Raw genomic sequence first — 19,394 nt, forward strand, 5'->3', positions numbered from 1 at the left:
AGTTTTCAATAAAACCATAGCTGCAAACAGTGTTCTGTGAGTATTTTTAAATACAGAAGCTGAAAATATTGAGTGATTTAAGCTGGATGCAGGCATGAGGGATCTTGGAATTTGACAGAGTCAGGAATAAGCTGTTGGGAATCCTTGGATGTGTTGGAAGCAGGTGGATGGGGAGAAGTGTGCTGGGGTGCAGATGATGCTCCCAGTGTTGGGTGTTGCCTTTTCAGCTTTGCAGCAGCTCAGCCCTAAGGGAAGGGAGAGATGTGGGCAGGAAATGGGAGCAGGCACTGGAGGGAGCAGCAGCATCAGCTACAACCCAGCGATGTAGGAATAAGGGATTTTGTGGGTCTCTCTCCTTAAAGCACTTTTTCTTCATGATGCCAGGATCTGGTTGCTGTCAGGATCTCCAGTCAGTGTTTCCCAGGGCTCTGCAGTGTGTGTGGTGTGGAGCAGGACTGGAGGAAGGAGGGTTTGTGTCCCCTCTCTACTCCCCGTGCTCAGCTTGCAGCTTGTTCACCTTGTCCACACTCCATAGTAACAGGGTTGTTTGAAGTGTGTATGTGTGGCCTGTCACCAAAATCAAGTGGTTATGAAATCAGAGTGGAAATGAGTTTATAATAAATAGCTTTGTATCATAAAATTGCTACCTGCTGTAGGAAAACGTGGGCTCCTTGCCTCTGAGTGTATAGATGAGGGAGTGTCAAACCCTAGGAGAAAATGAAGAAAAAAATATTTCCTGTAATAAAAGACAAAGAACTTTCCTATTCTAGTTGATTTAAAAAAATAAGTTTATTCAAATCTTGGTAAATCAGAGCATTGGTGTGGAGTAGGAGAAGGGCTGGTGTTTAGGTCACCAAGCAGAGCTTGCCCAATGCTCTGGGCATCAGGCTGTGCTCAGGGATCTCCTCCAGGAGATTCCTAAAGCAGGCATTTCTTACTGCCCCATTGCAGTGGGTGAGCTTTGCTGGCAGCTGAATAAAATATTCCTTAGCATTGGCTTTCCCTGGTGTCCATGTTGCAGCCATGGCCCAAGGGGGTAGATATTTGGGGTTTTTTCTCTGTGGGCTGGAAAATTCTCTTGACAGCTTTACAAATGTGCTGGAAAAACACCAAGCTATGCCCCCAAAAAAGCAGCTGTGGGCTGCACCATCACAGGTACTGAGAAGCCCAAGGCAGTGAGTTTGGAGCCCAAGAACAGAACAGAATATTAAATTCAAGGCAAACTGATAATCAAAGGTAGTCTTTCTTCCACAAAGTTATCTCTATGTGTTTTAATTCTGAATAGGCAAAACAAATGCTGAGATAAACTTCATATCACAGCAGCTTTAAGATCTTGAATCATGCTTTTAGTGTGTATTAGAACAATAGCAAACTGCTTGAAATACTTTTTCTAAGAGAGCTGGTATTGAAATGTTTGTTGTGATTACCCAGGAGAGGGTTACTTTATTTAAAAGTGTCTCTTAGTAGTGCCAGCTGGTTTGCACTTCTACATGAGTGACAAATGGAGTTACTTTTCATGTTGCTTCACCTGTACTGATATACAAAACAAAGTAAATTTTAAGAGCAGAAAAGGGAAAAAAGAAGCAAACAAACCAGCCCACAAATTGTGCATGAAATGATACTGTGGGCTTACCAATTTTCTTTAAAAGTTTTCAGTGTACAGTGAATTACCTGGGCATTACCTGTGACATACTGAGGGCATGGACTGTGCACACACCTAGTAGGGTATTTCTATTATATATTGCATTTATTTTATGTGTTATATTATAAATATTTCAATAGGCATCTAAAAATATTGCTGAGTATTGGATCTGTTAGGAGCCAGGGAGTGGGTCTGGCATTCCCCCAGCTCTCCTCCATAGACTGTTTGCTTTACCAGGAGCCATTTACACACACATAAGTTACAGTGATTAACCAGAACTTGCTTCCCCCCTCCCGCCCCTTGTTATGTAAATATATTGCTTTGAGAAATAACAATAATTAGGAGAAAAGCAGGCAAAATGAATATACTAATAGGAAGCAGTAGAATGAAGGAGAAACAGATTTAAAATCATCTCCTCATGGGCAGTAACTTCCGAACTTGTAGTGGGTGGGTGGTGCCCTCAGGGAGCAGCAAATACTCTGTTTTTTCACCTGCTGTATTTTGTGTGTGGCACTGTCACTGTGTGATAATGGGATAATGTTGAGAATGGTGGTTGGGACTGTCCTGTTTCCTCTGGGCCACCCTCAGTCTCTGCTCCTTCACCAAAACGCTCCTGGGCTGTGTGATGATGTTCTTGCATCACCCCATAGGTAACACTGGCACCGTTTGGGTGCCACCTTTGTGGACTTCTGTTCTTGGCTCCTTGCTTCTTCCACAGGTAGTACGTTAGCATTTTAGATCTTGATATTTAGGATAATCCTTTATAATAAATCAGAACTCGAGCAGGTTGACAGCCCTCTTCATTTTCCCTTTAGCAAGCAATGTCTGTAACAGGCTGTTGCTAAATGTTTGTGTGTCAGCTTGTTGAAAAGCTGCTCTGATGGAGGTACTCAATTTCTTGGCTTGAATAATATATGGGCAGTAATACAGTATAAGGATTAAAAATATGTAGATGGTTAAGGGGTAAGAGTGTGATTCACAGTAATTTAATAGTGAAATACTCAGCGAGAAGACTGCTTTGAGACATCCTGAGATTAATCTGTGCGCTCTGCTTTCTCTCTTGCAGTCAACGAGTTCACAGTCATCAGGAAGAAGTTCAAGTGCCCGTACTGCAGCTTTTCTGCCATGCACCAGTGCATCCTGAAGAGACACATGCGGTCCCACACGGGGGAGAGGCCCTACCCCTGCGAGATCTGCGGCAAGAAGTTCACCCGCCGCGAGCACATGAAGCGCCACACCTTGGTAAGGGCGGAGCTGGGGACATCAGCCCTTTCCTTCAGGGGACAGGAGCTTCACCTCATTTCACTCTGGGTTTTGTCTGACACTCAGGGCTCATCTGAAGCTTCCTCCTGGATCTTTTTCCCTTCCCGAGGTCTCGTGCCTGGCTGCCCGTTCTTCCTTCTCCTGCTCTCCAAGCTCAGCTAGGAGCTTTCCAAGGTTTTGGTTGGATATTAGCAAAAAAAAAATTCTTCACTGAAAGGGTTGTTCAGCCCTGGCACAGTCTGCCCAGGACTATAGTGGAGTCACTGTCCCTGGAAGGGTTGAACAAACGTGTGAATGTGATTTTGGGGACATGATTTAGTGGTAGAGTTGGCAGTGCTGGAGGAGCAATTGGACTTGATCTTAGAGGCCTTTCCCAATCTTAACAATTCTGTAGTTCTATGACTTGGTGCAGAAAGCTTTAAAACACATTGCTTAGCAAGAACTTGAGGCAAAGCTACTCTGGTCTGGCCACTCTTAGTTACCAAAAATGCTGTTACACCTTATTGAAGAGGCTCCTCAGCTCTGACAGCAAGGCTGATGCTGGGTCTGGCTCTTCACAGCTTCTTCTGAAACAAAATTTTAAGCCAGACTTTGATTATTTTTCTTTTCAGGGTAAAAAATGATTTGCCGTCCTAAAAAGGTTCTCAAAGCTTGGTGTAGAGGTGGAATTGTGGCAGAGCAGGTCGTTTCTAGGCAATAATTCCAGCAGCAGTGCCAGCAGCGGGCCTGGCTCACCACCAACGATGCCCCAGGTCCTGCACCAGGATCCTGGAGCCCTGTGTGACAATTTTCCACAGTGCCCAAATCCCCATCATCTCCTTCCTTTCCATGTCTGTTTGGATGAGTGCCCAGCCATCTGCTTGGGCACTGCCTGCTCCCTAAGATGTCCCCTCCTTCTTTCCTTGGGGTGCTGGAATTTGGGAGGCAGATCCCAGCATGAGCTCGGTCCTGCTGCAAGCACACAGGTTTTGAGCTTTTGAGATCTGTTACTTGTTTTGCAGCAGGGAGCACCTTGTAATGCCAGCTGGTTGCCTCCAGCATTTTATTTCTGAGAATTTTCTCTTTTAATTTTTTTTTTCCATAAGTTTAGGATGTTGTCAGCATATTTCCTCTTTTCTTCCTTGAAATATTGGCATTTAGTCAGTTAGACTATCATCTTTCTAATGGCACTGTCCAATACTGAGGGCCAAATGCTGCTTCTGTGTTTAATACTAATTTGGCTGTAAAGAGAATAAGATTAATTTCTGTTCAGTTGCATTCAGGAATATGGCTTACTTTGAACCTGCTGGCTGAACTGTCAGCATTGGAAAAGAGGGAGAGAGATGAGTTTTTTAGTAGAAATGCAGCCTGCTCTAGTGGAAGGTGTCCCTGCCCATGGCAGGGGGTCAGAACTAGATCAGCTTTAAGGCCCCTTCCAACCCAAACCATTCTGTGATAATTACAAATTGGTTTAGTACCTGTTTTATAATTTCTTTTTAATATCTCTTGTATCCCTTATTCTTCACCCCTGACCACCTTCTGTTCTCCTATTCAGCTTTTGATGCCTGAAAATCATTCTTGTACAAGTTGAAAGTGAGTGATACCTATAGATCCTGCTGGATAACTCTGAGCAGCCCTGTCCAACTGCTTTAAAAAGAGCAATAAAATTTAATGCCTTTGCTTGATGCAGTAGAAGAATGTCGTGGGGACTGGCTTGGAGCAGGGGAAGCTGCAGCCAGAGCATATCAGAGGCACTCACAGGCTTTGAACACGGCTGGGACTGGTGCAGCACAGAGCCTGGGCCAGTGTCCTGCAGCAGTGAGGGCTGAGGGGCTACAATGGCTCAATTTGTCCTCTTCCCAAAGGGCTTTGGCTCAGCTGAGTCTTCCAGAGCACAGGGCTGTGGAGAGTCAGGTGGGGAGAGCTGGTGATCCCATGCTGAGGCAGGAGCAGGGAGCAGGCATCCAGGCAGCAGCTTTAAAATAAAAGGAAGGACTTTAATCAGCAAAAGCTTTCCCACAGGCTGTTGTGAGCATGAAAAGAAGAAACGAGTTAAAAAGGATTAGGGACTGGTGATATGTACCCGAGGTCTGGTGGCTGCTGGGCTGCTCAGAACAGCCCCAAACCACTGGCACTGGATCCTTGTGTGCTTCTACACCACTTCCTAAAGTGTCTCCTGAGGCACAGACACAGGGCATCGAGTGCCTGTGCTGTCCCCGTGTGGTGTAAATACATAAATGAATAAAGAAAAAATATATAAAATAAAAATACATTTTTATAATATTTACTGGGCAGCCCTGAAGCAGTCAGGAAGTTGGACTAGAAGATTGTCATGTGTCTCTTCCAACTAAACTTTCCTATATATAAATAAAATCAATAAGTGTTTTACATGTAGATATGTATGTGTAAGTGAAAGTACCTGATGAGGCTCCTTGTGGTGGAGTTTGGGAGTTCTCACTGCTTATGTTTCCTTTGGCAGAGGAGCAGGTGAATGGTTTGACAAGCTCCTTGCCTTCCATGCAGGGCAAAAGTGGCCAGGGACAGATTTCACCTTTAATCAGGTGTTTTGTGCTTCTCTAAGTATGTAATTTTGCTCATTGAATCGTGCAGTTTGACTCTGGAAATGAATTATTTTATCCTGCAGAGCATTTTCCTTGTTTCCTTTACTGGCCACATATTCTGTGATAGCTTCATATGCCCAGGATTCTTGCAGCATGAGTTATGGAGGAGAAACGTTTTTGTCAAACCAAAGTAGTCAGAAATAAGGTGAGAAGTGCATTCAGATGCATTTTTTGGGAGATACAGGAGATGTTCCAAGTGCTCCTGTTCTTTGGTTCTGGACAGCAGTGGGATCAGGAGGGGGACCACTAAATCACCATTAACACTGGTTTGATCAGGGTTGTTCTTCTCTGGTCTTCACAGAACCAGTGCTTGTGGATTGTTTTTTTAATTTCTTTTTAACTTTTTCCTCCTGGTGCTGGGTGTGATACAACTATTGCACCCCAGAAAAACAGAAGGAAAAAAGAAGAAAAAAAAGATAATAAAAATTTGTCTCAGACTTATGAGTGTGGTGATGAACAGGCAGTCCCAAAGGATTTTCCATTGTGTATCATCATTGCAGGGCTGAATTAATGGTGGTGAGTTTGGGTTCATGGTGGCAGCTAGTTGTGATCTCAGGCAGCAGCTGTGGATTTGCCTTTGCAAGAACACGGGAGCAGCTCTCATTCCATCTCCTCTGGCATTCACCTCTGTGGTCTTCTTTCCTCTCCAGGTCCACAGCAAAGATAAAAAATACGTCTGCAAGGTTTGCAACCGGGTGTTCATGTCAGCAGCCAGCGTGGGGATCAAGCACGGCTCCCGCCGCCACGGCGTCTGTGCCGACTGCTCCGGCCGCGGCATCGCCGCCCACCTGGACCACAACGGCGGGGAGGGGTCCCCAGACGAGTGCTACCCCGGGGAGGGGCAGTACATGGAAGACCCCGACGACATCAAAGTGGAAGGAGACGAGGAGATGGGAGACGACGACGACATCAAGTGGAAGGATGACGTGGGCATGTCACAGGATGATGTGATTTTAGATGATGACAAAGATGTCGACTCCCCGCAGGAGCAGGACAACTCTGGGGAGAACGACAAGGATTTTGCCTGGATTTCTTAGGGATTATTTTTTGTTTGTTTTTTTTTTTTTTTTTTTTTTTTTTTGTTTCGCTCTGTTGTTTGTAGGGGGAGGGAGGGCGGGGAGGAAGGAGTATGTTGGAAAAACTAAGTAGCCTTGTTGTCGTCCATGTGTGCAAAATAACTCTTGTGTTTTCTAAACGAGTCCTTCTCTGTTCCACTCAGACACTGTCTTAGCAGGGTCGCTTCCAGCGGCACGACTGACTTCGCCTTCCCCCTTTTCCCTTTCCCTTCTCCCCCTGTGTCCCCCTGCCCATGGCCACCCCTTTGGCCAAGCCAGCCAGGCTGCCCAAGAGGGAGGTGGAGTCTCTGCAGGTGTGAGGAGGCTGGTGAAGCATGGATCCTCCTCCCCTTCCCACTCTGAACCAAGCACCAGGGAGGTCTTTGTGTCCAAAGCAGGTTTGTTGGTTGGTTGGGGTTTCTTTTTACACCTTGTCTGTGCTAAAATCCCAGCAGCAGTGGAATTTCAAGCTAAAGTTGTAAAAGCAGATGGATGGATGTCTTGGAGGGCTTCCCCTGATGATACAGGCCTTTTGCAAAGCTATTTAAAGAGTTTTAATTATTTTTTATGGAGCCAAATAGATCAAAAGGCAAGTCAGATTACAGCCTTACAAATATTTTCTTGGATTCTTAGCTTCCAAAAGAATCACCATCAAAGACAGATTGTGACTTTTCTTGGACCTACTGGCATCTTACCCATGTCCTGTCTTCCAGCCTTGGTCATCCACAGGCACCAAAACACATTTGTGCTTCTGGAAGCACCTTTTGCTCTAGAGGGCACCTGTCATTCTTCTCCACAAATATCTTCACTTTTCTCCCTTTGCTCGGCTGCCTTTTTCACAAATATATGCAAACTGTAGCAAAACCGAGGCGTTCAGCCAAGTGCAGGATGAGCTGGGAAAGGCCACGAGCCGAGGTGAGGAGATCCCAGCAGGGTGGAATCTTGCTGCTCCCGTCCCATGGACTTTTGTGGGGCCAGGATTTCACCTGAGTACTTTGTTCTTCCTTGCCAATCTCACCATTCTCGTTGATCATGGGTAGGTCTAACACCTGCTTCATTCATGACAAAAACTTTCAGCTTTAGTTGCACTGGTTCCTTGTAAATTTTCTAATAAACCATTTTTTTCTTTAAATAAGGACCAGGTTTCTCTCCCAGCGTCTCCTCAGACTCTGTGGGGCTGTTCCAGATAGTTGGATTCTCCCTGTTCCTATCGGCCACTGTTGCCTTCTTCCAGCTACACCTAAATAACAACAGCAACAGCGTGTGTTGGAATTGTCTTATTCCTGAGAAACATCTTGTTCTACCTTCACCTCTTTGCTTCTGGTGCTTTTAAAAATAAAATTTAGAAAAAAGCTGAAGACCTCACTCCATCCTTGCCATCGAGCAATTTTCTACAATGTCTGTGACTGTGGTACCTTGAAACCTGCCACGAAAGACAACCCATTGCCAGAAGCCAAATGACTCAAGGTGCTATTTTCCTGCCTGCAGGCCTGAGGGTCCGTGAGGAAAAGCGTGGTTCCACCCAGCAAAGGAATTAAAAGTATATTGTGCAATTAACCCCCATAAAGCAAATAATCTGAAAGGATTTAAGCCACTGGGTGCCAGGATTTTGTGGTGGGAGCCTCGATCCTGGCACCTGCAGGAGCTGGTTTCTCCCTCCATTCCCTCCTTCCAGTTGCACCCTGGGTTTATGGCATTCACTCCCTTTCTCTGCTCCTCAGTTCCTTGCAGACATTCACCACCTTCTCTCTGCATCCATCACCCTGGTTCACCATTGATTCCATTGGGAGCCTCCAGGCTCCAGCCCCATCGATTTGGGGGTGCTCAGTGATGTGGGAACATGAGTCTTTCCTAAAATCCTCTGTGTGGCTCAGTGGGGCCACAGCAGCACTGCTGCTGCTGCTGCCCCTTGGACTGGAGGAGTCTTGTTGCTTTAGACAGTGAGCATACATAAATGTGGGAAGAGCAGAGCAGGTCATGCAGGAACATTTTTCTTAACTTGTAAAAATCTCATTTTGTGTTTTAGCTTCTCTTCCATCTCCTCCCCTATTTAAAAAGCTGTAAAAACCCACCCAGTGTGTCACAACTGGACTTTTATATACCCTTTTCCAGTGGTTTTGGGGGATCCCAGAGAGAGGAGGCTGTTCCCTTATCCTGATTTTGGCCCCCCCTGGAGTGTGGGCTCTGTATTTATTGTCATTTTCCCTGTAAATATGGAGGGGTTAGGGGGTGCCTGAAGTCCTGAATGTGCAGCCTCACCTGTTGCATGTTGACAAATACATACAGTACTTAAAGGTTTATCTTTAGCTTTGCTTTTTATATGCAAAAATCTATTTAAAAGAGAATTTTAAAGCCCAGACAGCACAAACCCCTGGGTTTGTGTCACATTCCGATGGCCCATCCCCTCCAATGCTGGTGTGTGCATCCACCTTCTGAGGAGGAGCAGCTGTGGGCTAAGCCCTCCTCTTTCTCCCTGCCCCTACGTGACTCAATTTTATCATCAGTTACAGAATGCTGAGCTTTCTTCACAATTCCCTTGGCAATATTTTACTATTTTCTTTCCTTATTTTTATTAAAGGTGGGCAGAGAGCCAGGTAGTGCCCAGGAGTGTTTCCAAATTGTGTCACTTTGAGGCTCTTCGAACTGAGGATGCAAAAAGTAAAGCAAAAAAAGAGAAAAAAAAGGGAGAGAAAAGTGGAAAATCCACATAAAACTAACTTTTCCCATGTCACAACCTCGCACATGCTTCTGTCCCACTAACACACACCATTGTACCAAATAAAACCCTTCTAACACCTGATGTCTATTGAAGTGCTTTGTTCTGATGGAGGTGTGCAGAGTTGGAAACGCAGGGATTCAGCTTTACCTTCCATGCTCCGACTTGGGTTTGAAAAAAAAGGAATTTGGGCACATTTTTTATGCTGAAACTTCGTAAACTTCATCAGTCACTCCAGGTGATCACATCCCTCCAGCTTCTCTCCGGGGTCTCTCGGATATACTGCCTATGCAAACTTCTGCTCTTGGAGATTTAAACAAAACCCCACTAATTCTGTCTGTTCTGCATCTCGTCTTTGTATCTCCCTTCAGGGCTTTGTATACTTCACTGAGGTTCCCTTTTTTTAATTTTTTCTAAATATATATATATGTGTGTGTATATATATACAGACTTAGTTCCAAAACAATAATTCCCTTAGAGGTAAAACATGGATATACTCTGTCTTGAGAACTTGCAACTCATTTTTTAAAAAAAGTTTGTACATGTAAATGTTCCTCCTTGAATTCCTTGATTACCCTCATTTTTATTTTTATTTTAAACCTGAATGCCAGGAGTAGAGAGCGGAATGGGGCAGAGGGCATCACCCTGCCTGTGCCCTCTGGAAAACATCCCAGGGATCCATGGACTTGGAGAGCATCTTAAAGGATGGAGACAAACGAGGTCCTTGTGTTGATTTGGGATTTCCAAAAATGTTCTTGAAATCAAGAATTCCCCAGTTTTGTGTTTTTTAAGGTCACCCCAAAGCCCCACAGCTGCAGAGCAGCTTTGTGAGGAGGCAGAGGGAGACTTCTCTAATGGAGGTTTGCAAAGTGATTGTCCTTTCCCTTTTCTCTTTTTTTTTTTTTCTTGTCCTTTAATAAAAAATCAGTTTTTTGGACAACAAAATGAGTAATTTTTGTCTGGAAGGAAACCCACTCCAGCATTATTTCCCCTTTTGTTTCCTCTCCCCTCTCCTGCCTTTAAACACTCTGCCTCCCCAAAGCAAAGCTGTGGCTTTGGGGTGGTGGCTGCATTTTGGGACTGTCCCTGAGCACCCTCCCCTCAAAGCTCCCCCTTTTGCACATCACCCTTGAGGAAAGAAACTCCATGAAAACAATGCAAAAACTGGAATTTTTTGCAATATTCTGAAAGATAATCTAATTTTCGCTCATTCTGTGACACGTGCGACTCCTACAAAAGCCATAATTAATGGTTCCTTTGATTTTGTAGCTCCTGAGTCGTGTTTTGAATTTCAGCTTTTTTTTTTTAGTCCCCTTAGTCAGAGTGCTGTGTGTATGCTTTCATATATATTTATTTTTCAACGTGCTTTAAATCTGTCTACAAAAATAAAGCTGAACAAACACAAAAAGGACGGTGTTTGAAGATTGTTGATTTTTTTTTTTTGCTGGGAATATTCTATATTATACTGACTTTATATTAATTATTATAAACCTGTGTTTGTATTGAAGATGTGTTTAATATTTTGGGGAGGTTGAGGAGATTTCGTAACCAGAAGTCAGTGGGAGAACATGCTGTGTTGTACTGATTTTCTGTCGATGTAGTTCAGGTAAATCTGATTTTATTTTCTAGTTGCTGCCCAGTTCCTCACCTGCTGGGGGCTGCCCCTCGGATAGAATCTTTGTGATGGGATTTAGCTTAGACATACCTGCAAAAATCAATCAGTTTCAATAAATCGGGAAATTGCTGCTACAATTTTGTCTGCTTTTTCTTTTTTTTTAAATATGTAATTATTGTTATTTTCCTCCTTGCCCTTTGTGGAAGGATGGGGCAACATGGGGACGAGCAGGGAGCCCTGCTCACCTCGAGGCTGCGAGTGCTGCTCCCTCCCTTTCCCCTTCCCCATCCCAAACAGGCAACTGTGGCTCATTCTGTCCCTCCCTGCTGCCTGTTGGGTGACAATTTCCCTATTTTTGGGGCATTATCTGAATTTAAAGTAACTCCCAGGAGGATGCACAGGGTGATGCCAACCCTGGAGGATGTGGGATGCAGGATGGGGGGTGACAGCAGTGGGTCTGGGGGTGCCAAGAAGCCCAGGGTCCCCATCCTGCCTGTCTTAAATGTAACTAAAGAACAGGAATCATTAAAAAAAATCCAAATATTTATTTTTTTTTTCTTTTGGATCTGATACATCACATCCCCGGAGGGGACAAGTGAGGGCACAGCACCAGCCTGACCCATGGGGCCACAGCAGTGTCCAAGAGGGGACCCTGCAATGGGGGGGTCCCTGATGCAAAGGGAACCTTCCCACAGGGCAGGAGGGTGGCAGGGCCACCACCCCTCCCTGTCCCCTCCCTGCATGGGGAGAGGAGCGGGGTGGCACGGCCTGGCCAAACCCGAGCTGCTGCCTGGGCTGGAGAATGACAGGGCAAGAGGGGAGAAAGGGTTTTGAGGGGAAAACAGGTGGTGTTTTGGGTAAAAAGAGGATTTTAAGTGAATTAAACCCCTTGAAACCCGCCCAGGGCTGGAGGCACCCCGCGGCCCGCGCGCTCTCGTGCTGTGGGAGGGAGTAGGTAAAAATACGAATTTTCATATATTTTATTTAAAAAATAAAAACCACACGAAGGAAAAAAAAAATAAAAGTAAAGGAAAACAAAAAGACCCCTCTTTGTGCAGTTTGGCTTAGTGCAAATGGGCGCATTCCTGCAGGCACTTCCCGGGGCATCGCCCCGGTGGGGGCTCCCCAAAACGAGAGAGAGAGAGAAATGACTTTACAAAGAGTAAAAACCCCCCTGGGGGGTGGGGGGGCAGGCGCCCACCTCTGCCCTGGGCACTGGGGCTGCCCCCCGGGAGCAGGAACAGACACCCCCTTTTCTGAGCCCCCACCAGCCACGGGCACAGCTTATCAGAGCCATGGGGGGGTCCCCAAACCGGAGTGGGGAGGGGGCTGGGAGCAGCCAGACACCCCCTGCCAGCCCCCGCCGGCAAGGAGCGGGGTAGGATTGTTGGATTTAGCTTATTTTCAAAGGGAAAACAAGGCAGGGGGGACAAGCTCCGTGGCGGGGGGACTGTGTGTGTGTGCATAAAGCTTTCGGGGGGCCGTTCCCTGAGTCCGGGGGCGCGGCCGGGGGGGCGCGAAGGCACCTCGAGTGCAAAATGTGCAAGAAGGAGGGAGCGGCGGGGCTCCGTCAGTCGAGGAAGCGCTGGCACGCCTTCTTCCAGCGGCACGCCGTGCACCACATCTCCCGGTGCTCCATGCCGTACACCTTGCGGCACTTCTTGGCCTCGCCCCGTGGCCGCCTGCGGGCACAGGGGACAAGTCACACCGGGACGACACACACGCGGGTGAGAGGGGACAGGGTAGGGCATGGCAGCAATGGCTCACCTGGGCACGGCCGGTGGCTTGGGCGGTGGTGGGGTGGGGATAGTGGGGGACACCGGTGGCCGTGGGGGGGTCCGACAGCCCTGGAGAGAGGACACGACCGTCATCAGACAAGGTGATGAGGGAATGCAGCAGCCCCACCTCCATCCCTATCACCCCTCTGTCCCTGCCATCCCTCCATCCCTGTCACCCCTCCATCCCTGTCACCCCTCCATCCCTGTGCCCCACCTGGTACGCGTGGTCAGTGTGGACGTGACAGCGGCCAGGGGGACCCGGGGGGCTGCAAGGGGAGGCCAGGGCCAGGTCGAGGATCGGCAGCGCCGGCGGAGGAGGAGCCTCGGGGCCAGGAAAGGCGGGAGGCACCGAGGAGGTGGGAGAGACCGGGGTGAGGCTGGAGAGCCCGTCAGTCAGCGCATCCACATCCACGTCCAGCTCCGTGTAGTAGAAATCCTCCTCGCCATCACTCTGCTCCAGGTCGGCTTTCCGGCTGCGGGGAGAGCAGAGGCTCGCTGAGACACTCTCCCCCAGCATGGCAGGACCCTGCAAAGGGTACCAGGGGGTCTGGGGGTGTCCAGGGGTACCCCATGCTCTTGCTTACCCAAGGTGCATGGTTCGGATGTGCTTCTGCATCCCTGAGGAGCTGCTGAGGACTTTGCCGCAGCTCTTCCACAAGCACTTGAACATCACCTTGGTGGAGTTCTGCAGGAGAGAAGTGTCAGGCTGGCAGCCCCATCCCCATCCTCATCCTCATCCTCATCCCCAACCTCATCTCCAGCCCCACTGTCATCTCAGCCCAAATATCATCCCCATTGTCATCCCCAACCTTACCCCCATCATCACCTGCACCCCCAAACTGTCTCAATTGTCATCCCTACCTCCAACCCCATCCTCTTTATTCTCACCCTAAATGTCCTCCTCCTCCTCCTCCTCATCTCCATGCTCACTATCCCCATTCCCAAACTCATTCACGTACCCAACCTCATCCCAGCTGTCATCCTCATCCTTAACCTCATCCTCCTCTTCATTCCCATCCTTACTATTCCCAACTTCACCCCCATCATCCTCCCCAGCTTCATCCCACCTTCCTCTTCCGTGGGGTGGGCTCTCCAAAGACGAAGTGGGTGCCATCAGGCTCATCAGGACCCTCATCCGGCAGTGGGCCAGGCAGGAAGGTGCTGGGGACGTGGCTGGAGAGGGGGGGTGAGGGGGTGGAGGGGGTGGATCGGTCGCTGGAGGGGTCCCAGCTCCAGTCCCCGCTGGTGTTGCTGCTGCTGCTGCAGCTGGAGGACATGGCAGGAGCCTCCTTCCAGACCTCGCTGCCAGGCTCTGGTGAGGAGGAAGAAGAGGAAGGTCAGGTCCTGCCATGGTACACATGTCCAGGGATGGGGGGGACAGGGACATGCTCTTACCTGGGGCATGAGTGGCCGGTGGGTGCCCGAGCACCAGCGGGCTGGAGGAGAGGCTGGTGAGCACCGCGGCTGCCATCACCTCATCAATGCCTGCCTTGCTCGAGAGCTTCCTGCCAGCGAGAGCACAGGGGGCTGTGTCAGGATGGACAGGTCCCCTGGGACCCTCTGTCACTTTCCCTTCCTCACTGCCAGGACCTCCCACCCACCCACCTGCAAGGTCTGCACCCACCCAAGGGTGGTTTGTGTGGAGGTACAAGGGTGGCACAAGATCTCAGTGGTGATGCTGGTGGCATCACCAGGTAGAAAGGCATCCACCAGTGTCCTACACCCTGCAGCACCACAAGAAGCTGCTGACCCCTCCAGGGATCATCCCAGCAGCTGGCTGGAATTCCCCTGGGCATGGCACAGGCAGCAGTGTAGGCAAAGGCACAGGCAGGCTGCCAAAATGCCACTGCCTGTGCCATGCCACGGGCAACCCACCATGCGCGTGCACAGCACCGTGCTGGAGGGCACGGCACCTGCATCCTGCCCAGGGACGCAGGCATGGCTTGCCTAAGGCCAAACAGTTCCCTGAGGTGAAAAAAAAAGCTATAAAAATTTAGATTAAAAAAAGCGCAAGAGGTCAAGAGCACCCAAAAGCATTTTGCAAACAGATAATCCGGTGATGCTCCAAGCTGGGAGTCCCCGGAGCTGCCATAGCAGGACAGCCACTCACTGCCGGGGATCCCGGCGTGGCCAACAGCGGCCAAAGTCCTCCTGCAGAAAAAATCCCGGCTCCCGCGGTGGGAGGGAGGTGGCCGTGCCGGTGTCCCTGTCCCTACCTGTGCCGGGGCACGGGGATGCACTGCACGGCCGAGTGCAGCGCCAGGCAGCGCTCCAGCCCCGCGTCCAGCACCCGCAGCATGGCCTCCTGGCTGGCCGGGTCCTGGCGCGACGGCGGCTCCCCCAGCCAGCCCTCGGATCCCAGCGGAGCCTGCGGGAGAGACGGCAGCGGGCAGCAGGGATCCCCATGACCTCGGTGGGATGGGGAGGTGGGTTTCGGGAGGTGGACCAGGGCCTCCAGGCAGGGCTGTGGTGGGACGCTGCCAGCCATTCCTTGGAGTAAATCCCGAGTGGATCCCACCAGGTCGCAGTGGGATCCAGCCAGGAGATCCTCAGCACTCTCCAGATCCCGCTGTGATGCTGCTGCCAGCGCCATCACCCACTGGCTGAGCATCAGCAGGGATCCAGCAGGGATCTCCACAGAGCCATGAGTCGACCTGACACCCTCCCGACAACGCAGCTCTAAGGTGGCAGCACCTACATCCCACATCCCGGTATAGATCCACACCTTATGAGTCCACGTGCCAAGTTTATCCCGCTCTGAGCGGATCACCCGGGATCCAGCGGGTATCCCAGAGCTGGGAGCACACTGGCGCCCGCCAGGCCAATCCCAGACACCGGCACGCACTGCCTGAGCTCCGGCACCGAGTGGATCCCACTCCAGGGAGATCCCACGTGATCCAGCACGGGAGTCGATCCCGCTGCAAGAGGATCCCGCTACCGGCGGATCCTAGCAGATCTCCCTGGGGCGGGGCTGGGCGGATCCCCGCGGCGGGAGATCTCTGGAAGATCCCAAAGCGCTGCGATCCAGGACAGACGATCCCCGCGGGGGTGCTGCTGATGCGACCCACCACCACCACCCCCGGCGCCCCGCCGCCACAAACCCCCGCTTCCCGCCCCCCAAAGTTTATCCCATCGCGGCGCCATTTTACCGGCGGGGAAAGTTTCGGGCGGGCCGCTGTCAGCTGTCACCGCCCCCCCGCCGCCTCCCCCGGATCCCACCCCGGTCTCCGCCGCCGCCCCCCCCGGTACCTTGGCGGCGGCGGCGCGGGCGGCGGGCGGTGCGGGCGGGGGCGGCGGGCGGCGGCGGCGGCGGGCGGGCATTAGGACCGCGGGCGGGCGCGGGGGGTCCATGCGCGGAGCGGCCGCGGCCCGGCGCGGGGAGCGCGCTCCGCCGCGCGCGGCCCCGGTGTCGGCGCCGGCCGGGCCACGCCCCCAGAGCGCCTCGCCATTGGCCGGAGCGCGCGGGCTGGAACGCGGCCGCCGCTCTCCGAGCCGCTGATTGGCCAGGTCGCGCTGCCACTTCGCTCGCGGCGGCCACGCCCCCGCCCTCGCGGGGCGGCCACGCCTCCCCCGGCCCCGCCACGCCCCCGCCGGCAGCGGCCATCTTCGCGCGCCCCGCCCTCCCGCCGCGCGCGCTGCCCGCGGGACACCCCAAAAAAAACCACCCCCCCCAAAACCCCACCCCACCTCCACCAGGCCGCCCGTGTCGCCCCCTCTCACCACTGAGTCCCCGCCGCCACCTCTGAGGCCAAATAGAAGTCACCCCCTCTTTTCCCGCCAAACTCGCGAGGCTCCCCAAAAGTTGCAGAGGACCCCCGAAAGTTCCGATTTTGTTGTTACGGCGCGGGATTCTGAGCGCCCCTCAAATAAACGCGGGGATCCCGCCACGGCGGAGCGTCCCGCAGAACTCCCGACGGCTCCTGCGGACTTACCGGGGTGAAACTGGCAGCGTTAAAATTTGGGGGATTCGCGCAAAAGTGATGTTCCCTGCCAAATTATAGGGCTGCCGATAAGTTACAGGGGTTCTTCAAACGTCGCAGAGCTCCTCACAAAGTTATACTCCCCAAAATTTACAGGGTCCCCCTCAAAGTTCTCGCCGAAGTTTTAAATCCCCCGCAATTTGGCTGTAGGGCTCCCCCATCAGCACTAGGGCTCCCCCAAAAGTTAGTCACCTTCTGCTAGAAAGGGGGTGTGGTCTGGATTTTTGGGGTGTGTGCGCCGTTCCCAGTAGGAAAGAAGTCCCTAATTCCACCGTCAGCCCTGCCCACGAGGAGGAATCGCTGCCAAAAACCACCTAGAATGGCAGGGCTGGGTGTGTGGGGGTGCCCGCGCTGCGAGGGGTACAGGAGGAATTTGGGGTACTGAGGTGCACGGGGGTACAGGGGATGCATGGGCTCCATGGGGAGCGTGGGCTAGCCCGAGCATGTGGGATGCATGGAATGCTTGGAGTGCGCGGGGTGCATGGGATTCTGGGGTGCACTGGGGTGCCCTGGGTACGTGGGGTGGCAGAGGGTACCTGTAGTGCAGGGGGTATATGGGCTCCATGTGATACATGGGGTACGTGAGGTTTTGGGGTTCAGGGAGTGTTTGGGGAGCTCCGGCTGGAGCCCGTCTGCGTTCTGCTCCTCACCTGCCCCAAAACCCGCGGGGCCGTGAGCGCCGGACGGCGGCGAGGGGCCACCAGGTCCTGCTCCTGCCGGATTGACCGACCCGCAGCCCGAAGGCCGGGACAGAGTCCGTGCGGCTGTCCCGGATGGTGGCCCCCGCCTGTCCCCCCTCCCCCGCCTGTCTCCCCCGCCTGTCTCCCCTGCCGGTCCCCCAGCAGCCCTGGGCTGCCTGACGCGGCTGATTCCCGTGGATCGGGGGCTGTGGGGTTGCTGTGGCGGCATCCCGGAGATCCCCTGCCTGGGGAGGCGATGTTCCCAGCTTGGCTCCTGGGGTGCTTAGCCACCCCTCGTTCTCTGTTCTGGTGGAGGGTGTGCCGGTGGTACCGCTTCCACCCTGCGCCAATCCCGGGTGCTTTCCTAAGAGTGAAAAGATCAACAAACAGGGAAAATCCCCACGAACCCGGCCAAGCGCCCGGTGTCACCCCAGCACGGCCTCCCGCGGGGTCTCTGCACGCCACAAGACCTGGGGACCAGCCGGGTGAAGGGCAGTGTCCCCCGGGAACTGGGACACCTGCGGAGCCCCAAAACCTTCCCGGGCAGCACGGGAGGAGGAGCACGGCCGGAGCAGCCTTTATTCCCCATCCCTAGGGAGTCTGATCCCGCAGCCCCCGTTAGCGCAGCTCTGCAGGAGCCTGTGAGGCCCGGGGGAGGCTCCGCGGCCGCCCCCGCTCTGGTTTAATGGTTAACGGCGGCCGAAGCGCAGAACGGGAGGCTCCGGCAGCTCCGTTCGGAGTTGTGCAACTCCACGAGTATCGCCCACCCTTGCACAGGCTGCCACCAGCCCGACCCCCGGCCCGGGCAGGGGTCTTGGCAGAGTGGCATCCCAAATTAAAATCCTGATCATAGCATCTCCTGAGTCGGAAAGGCCGTGCAAGGATCATTTAGTTCAACTCCTGGTCTTCCACAGGACTCCCCCAAGAATTACCATCCCTGGGAGATGCCCCCGCTGTACCCGGATGCCTTTGCTAGGTGTTGGCTGCGGACTGGACTGTGATGCCCCTCGCCCGTGTGATGCCCCTCGCCTAGGTGATCTTGCAGAGGGACCCGCGGCCGTGCCCTCACTGCCCGTGTCCCCTGGCACGGGGCCACACGGGTGTGAGCTTCAGGAATGTGGGGCTAGGTGGGCTGCGGGACTGTTCAGGTGTGGGGCTGGTTTGGGTAAAGAGCCCCGTGCTGCCGTCCAGCCACAGAGCTGCGCGGGCTGCGGAGCCGTACGGAGCGCAGGGACCTAGGGGATGCGGGTCTTTGTACAGAGGATACAGGTCTACAGAGCCCCGTACAGCGCCTTGCAGTGTGTCACACCGTGCAGGTGTCGCACCGTGCAGGTGTCGCACCGTGAAGTGTGCAATGCGCCTTGCAGCCCCGTGCTACATCCTACAGCGTGCAGGACTGTAGGACGTGCAGCCGCGTCCAGCCCTGACGGTGCTCGCTGGGCTCCTGCTCGCTCCCTCTTGTGGGAACGGCACCGCTCAGCACCGTCCCTCGCAGCACCGTCCCCTCGCAGCGTGACAGAGCCCCGCACGCCTCTGTCCCCCGGGGATGAGGGCTGGGTACTCCCAGCCCTACCCTCTCCCCTCGCTCTGACCCCAACCCCGACCTTCCCGACCAGACTCTGAGGCTCCAAGTGATATTTGGGATGGGTTCTTCATTCGCCACGCAGATTTCGAGCCTCCAGCCAGGACTCCAGGCACGTTTTCCATCACTCTGAGGACTGGGCAGTTGTTCTCTTATTTGAGTTCGGTTCTCCCAAGTCCCACAGGAATTATGGGCAAAGGGACAGCCCTGTATGGCTCCAGCTGCAGCTGGGGGAAATTGGAGACCAAATTTGGCCACCTCAGCTCCGCTACAACGGGAGCTTTCTCTTCCCTGGTGCCACTCCAAGCCTGCCTTTCCCCCGGGAGGTGGCACAGTGGTACCCACATCCCAACCCACGCAGGGACCGGATGCCACACTGATCCCACACGGAAATGATGCTCCTGTGCCTGGCAACACAGCCCAAAACATCTCCCACGGGATTCAGGTGGTGCAGGAGGGATGATGGAGAAGGGGAACAGGGCA

General features: G+C 52.5%; 2 protein-coding genes across 2 annotated transcripts in view; one reads left to right on the forward strand and one right to left on the reverse strand.

Moving 5' to 3' along the window:
- The window catches only part of ZBTB46 (zinc finger and BTB domain containing 46), a 53,180-nt gene extending 42,152 nt beyond the window's left edge, over window positions 1-11,028 (forward strand). The window contains 2 exon segments of the mRNA XM_088174858.1: window positions 2,709-2,884; window positions 6,156-11,028. Of these exon segments, the coding sequence (XP_088030984.1) occupies window positions 2,709-2,884; window positions 6,156-6,542 (563 nt within the window). The 3' untranslated portion in view covers window positions 6,543-11,028.
- Window positions 11,029-11,416: 388 nt separating this feature from the next.
- On the reverse strand, window positions 11,417-15,706 carry SLC2A4RG (SLC2A4 regulator). Its single transcript, XM_088174850.1, has 7 exons — window positions 14,886-15,706; window positions 14,065-14,174; window positions 13,737-13,981; window positions 13,254-13,354; window positions 12,884-13,142; window positions 12,659-12,738; window positions 11,417-12,573 (listed from the first exon to the last, which is right to left on the reverse strand). Exons 1-7 carry the CDS (start codon window positions 15,374-15,376, stop codon window positions 12,462-12,464), a joined length of 1,398 nt encoding a protein of 465 aa, XP_088030976.1. The 5' UTR covers window positions 15,377-15,706; the 3' UTR covers window positions 11,417-12,461.
- Window positions 15,707-19,394: the final 3,688 nt, after the last annotated feature.

The sequence above is a fragment of the Sturnus vulgaris genome, chromosome 17 (assembly GCF_052056855.1).
Source record: "Sturnus vulgaris isolate bStuVul1 chromosome 17, bStuVul1.hap1, whole genome shotgun sequence".
NCBI classification, from domain to species: Eukaryota; Metazoa; Chordata; class Aves; order Passeriformes; family Sturnidae; genus Sturnus; species Sturnus vulgaris.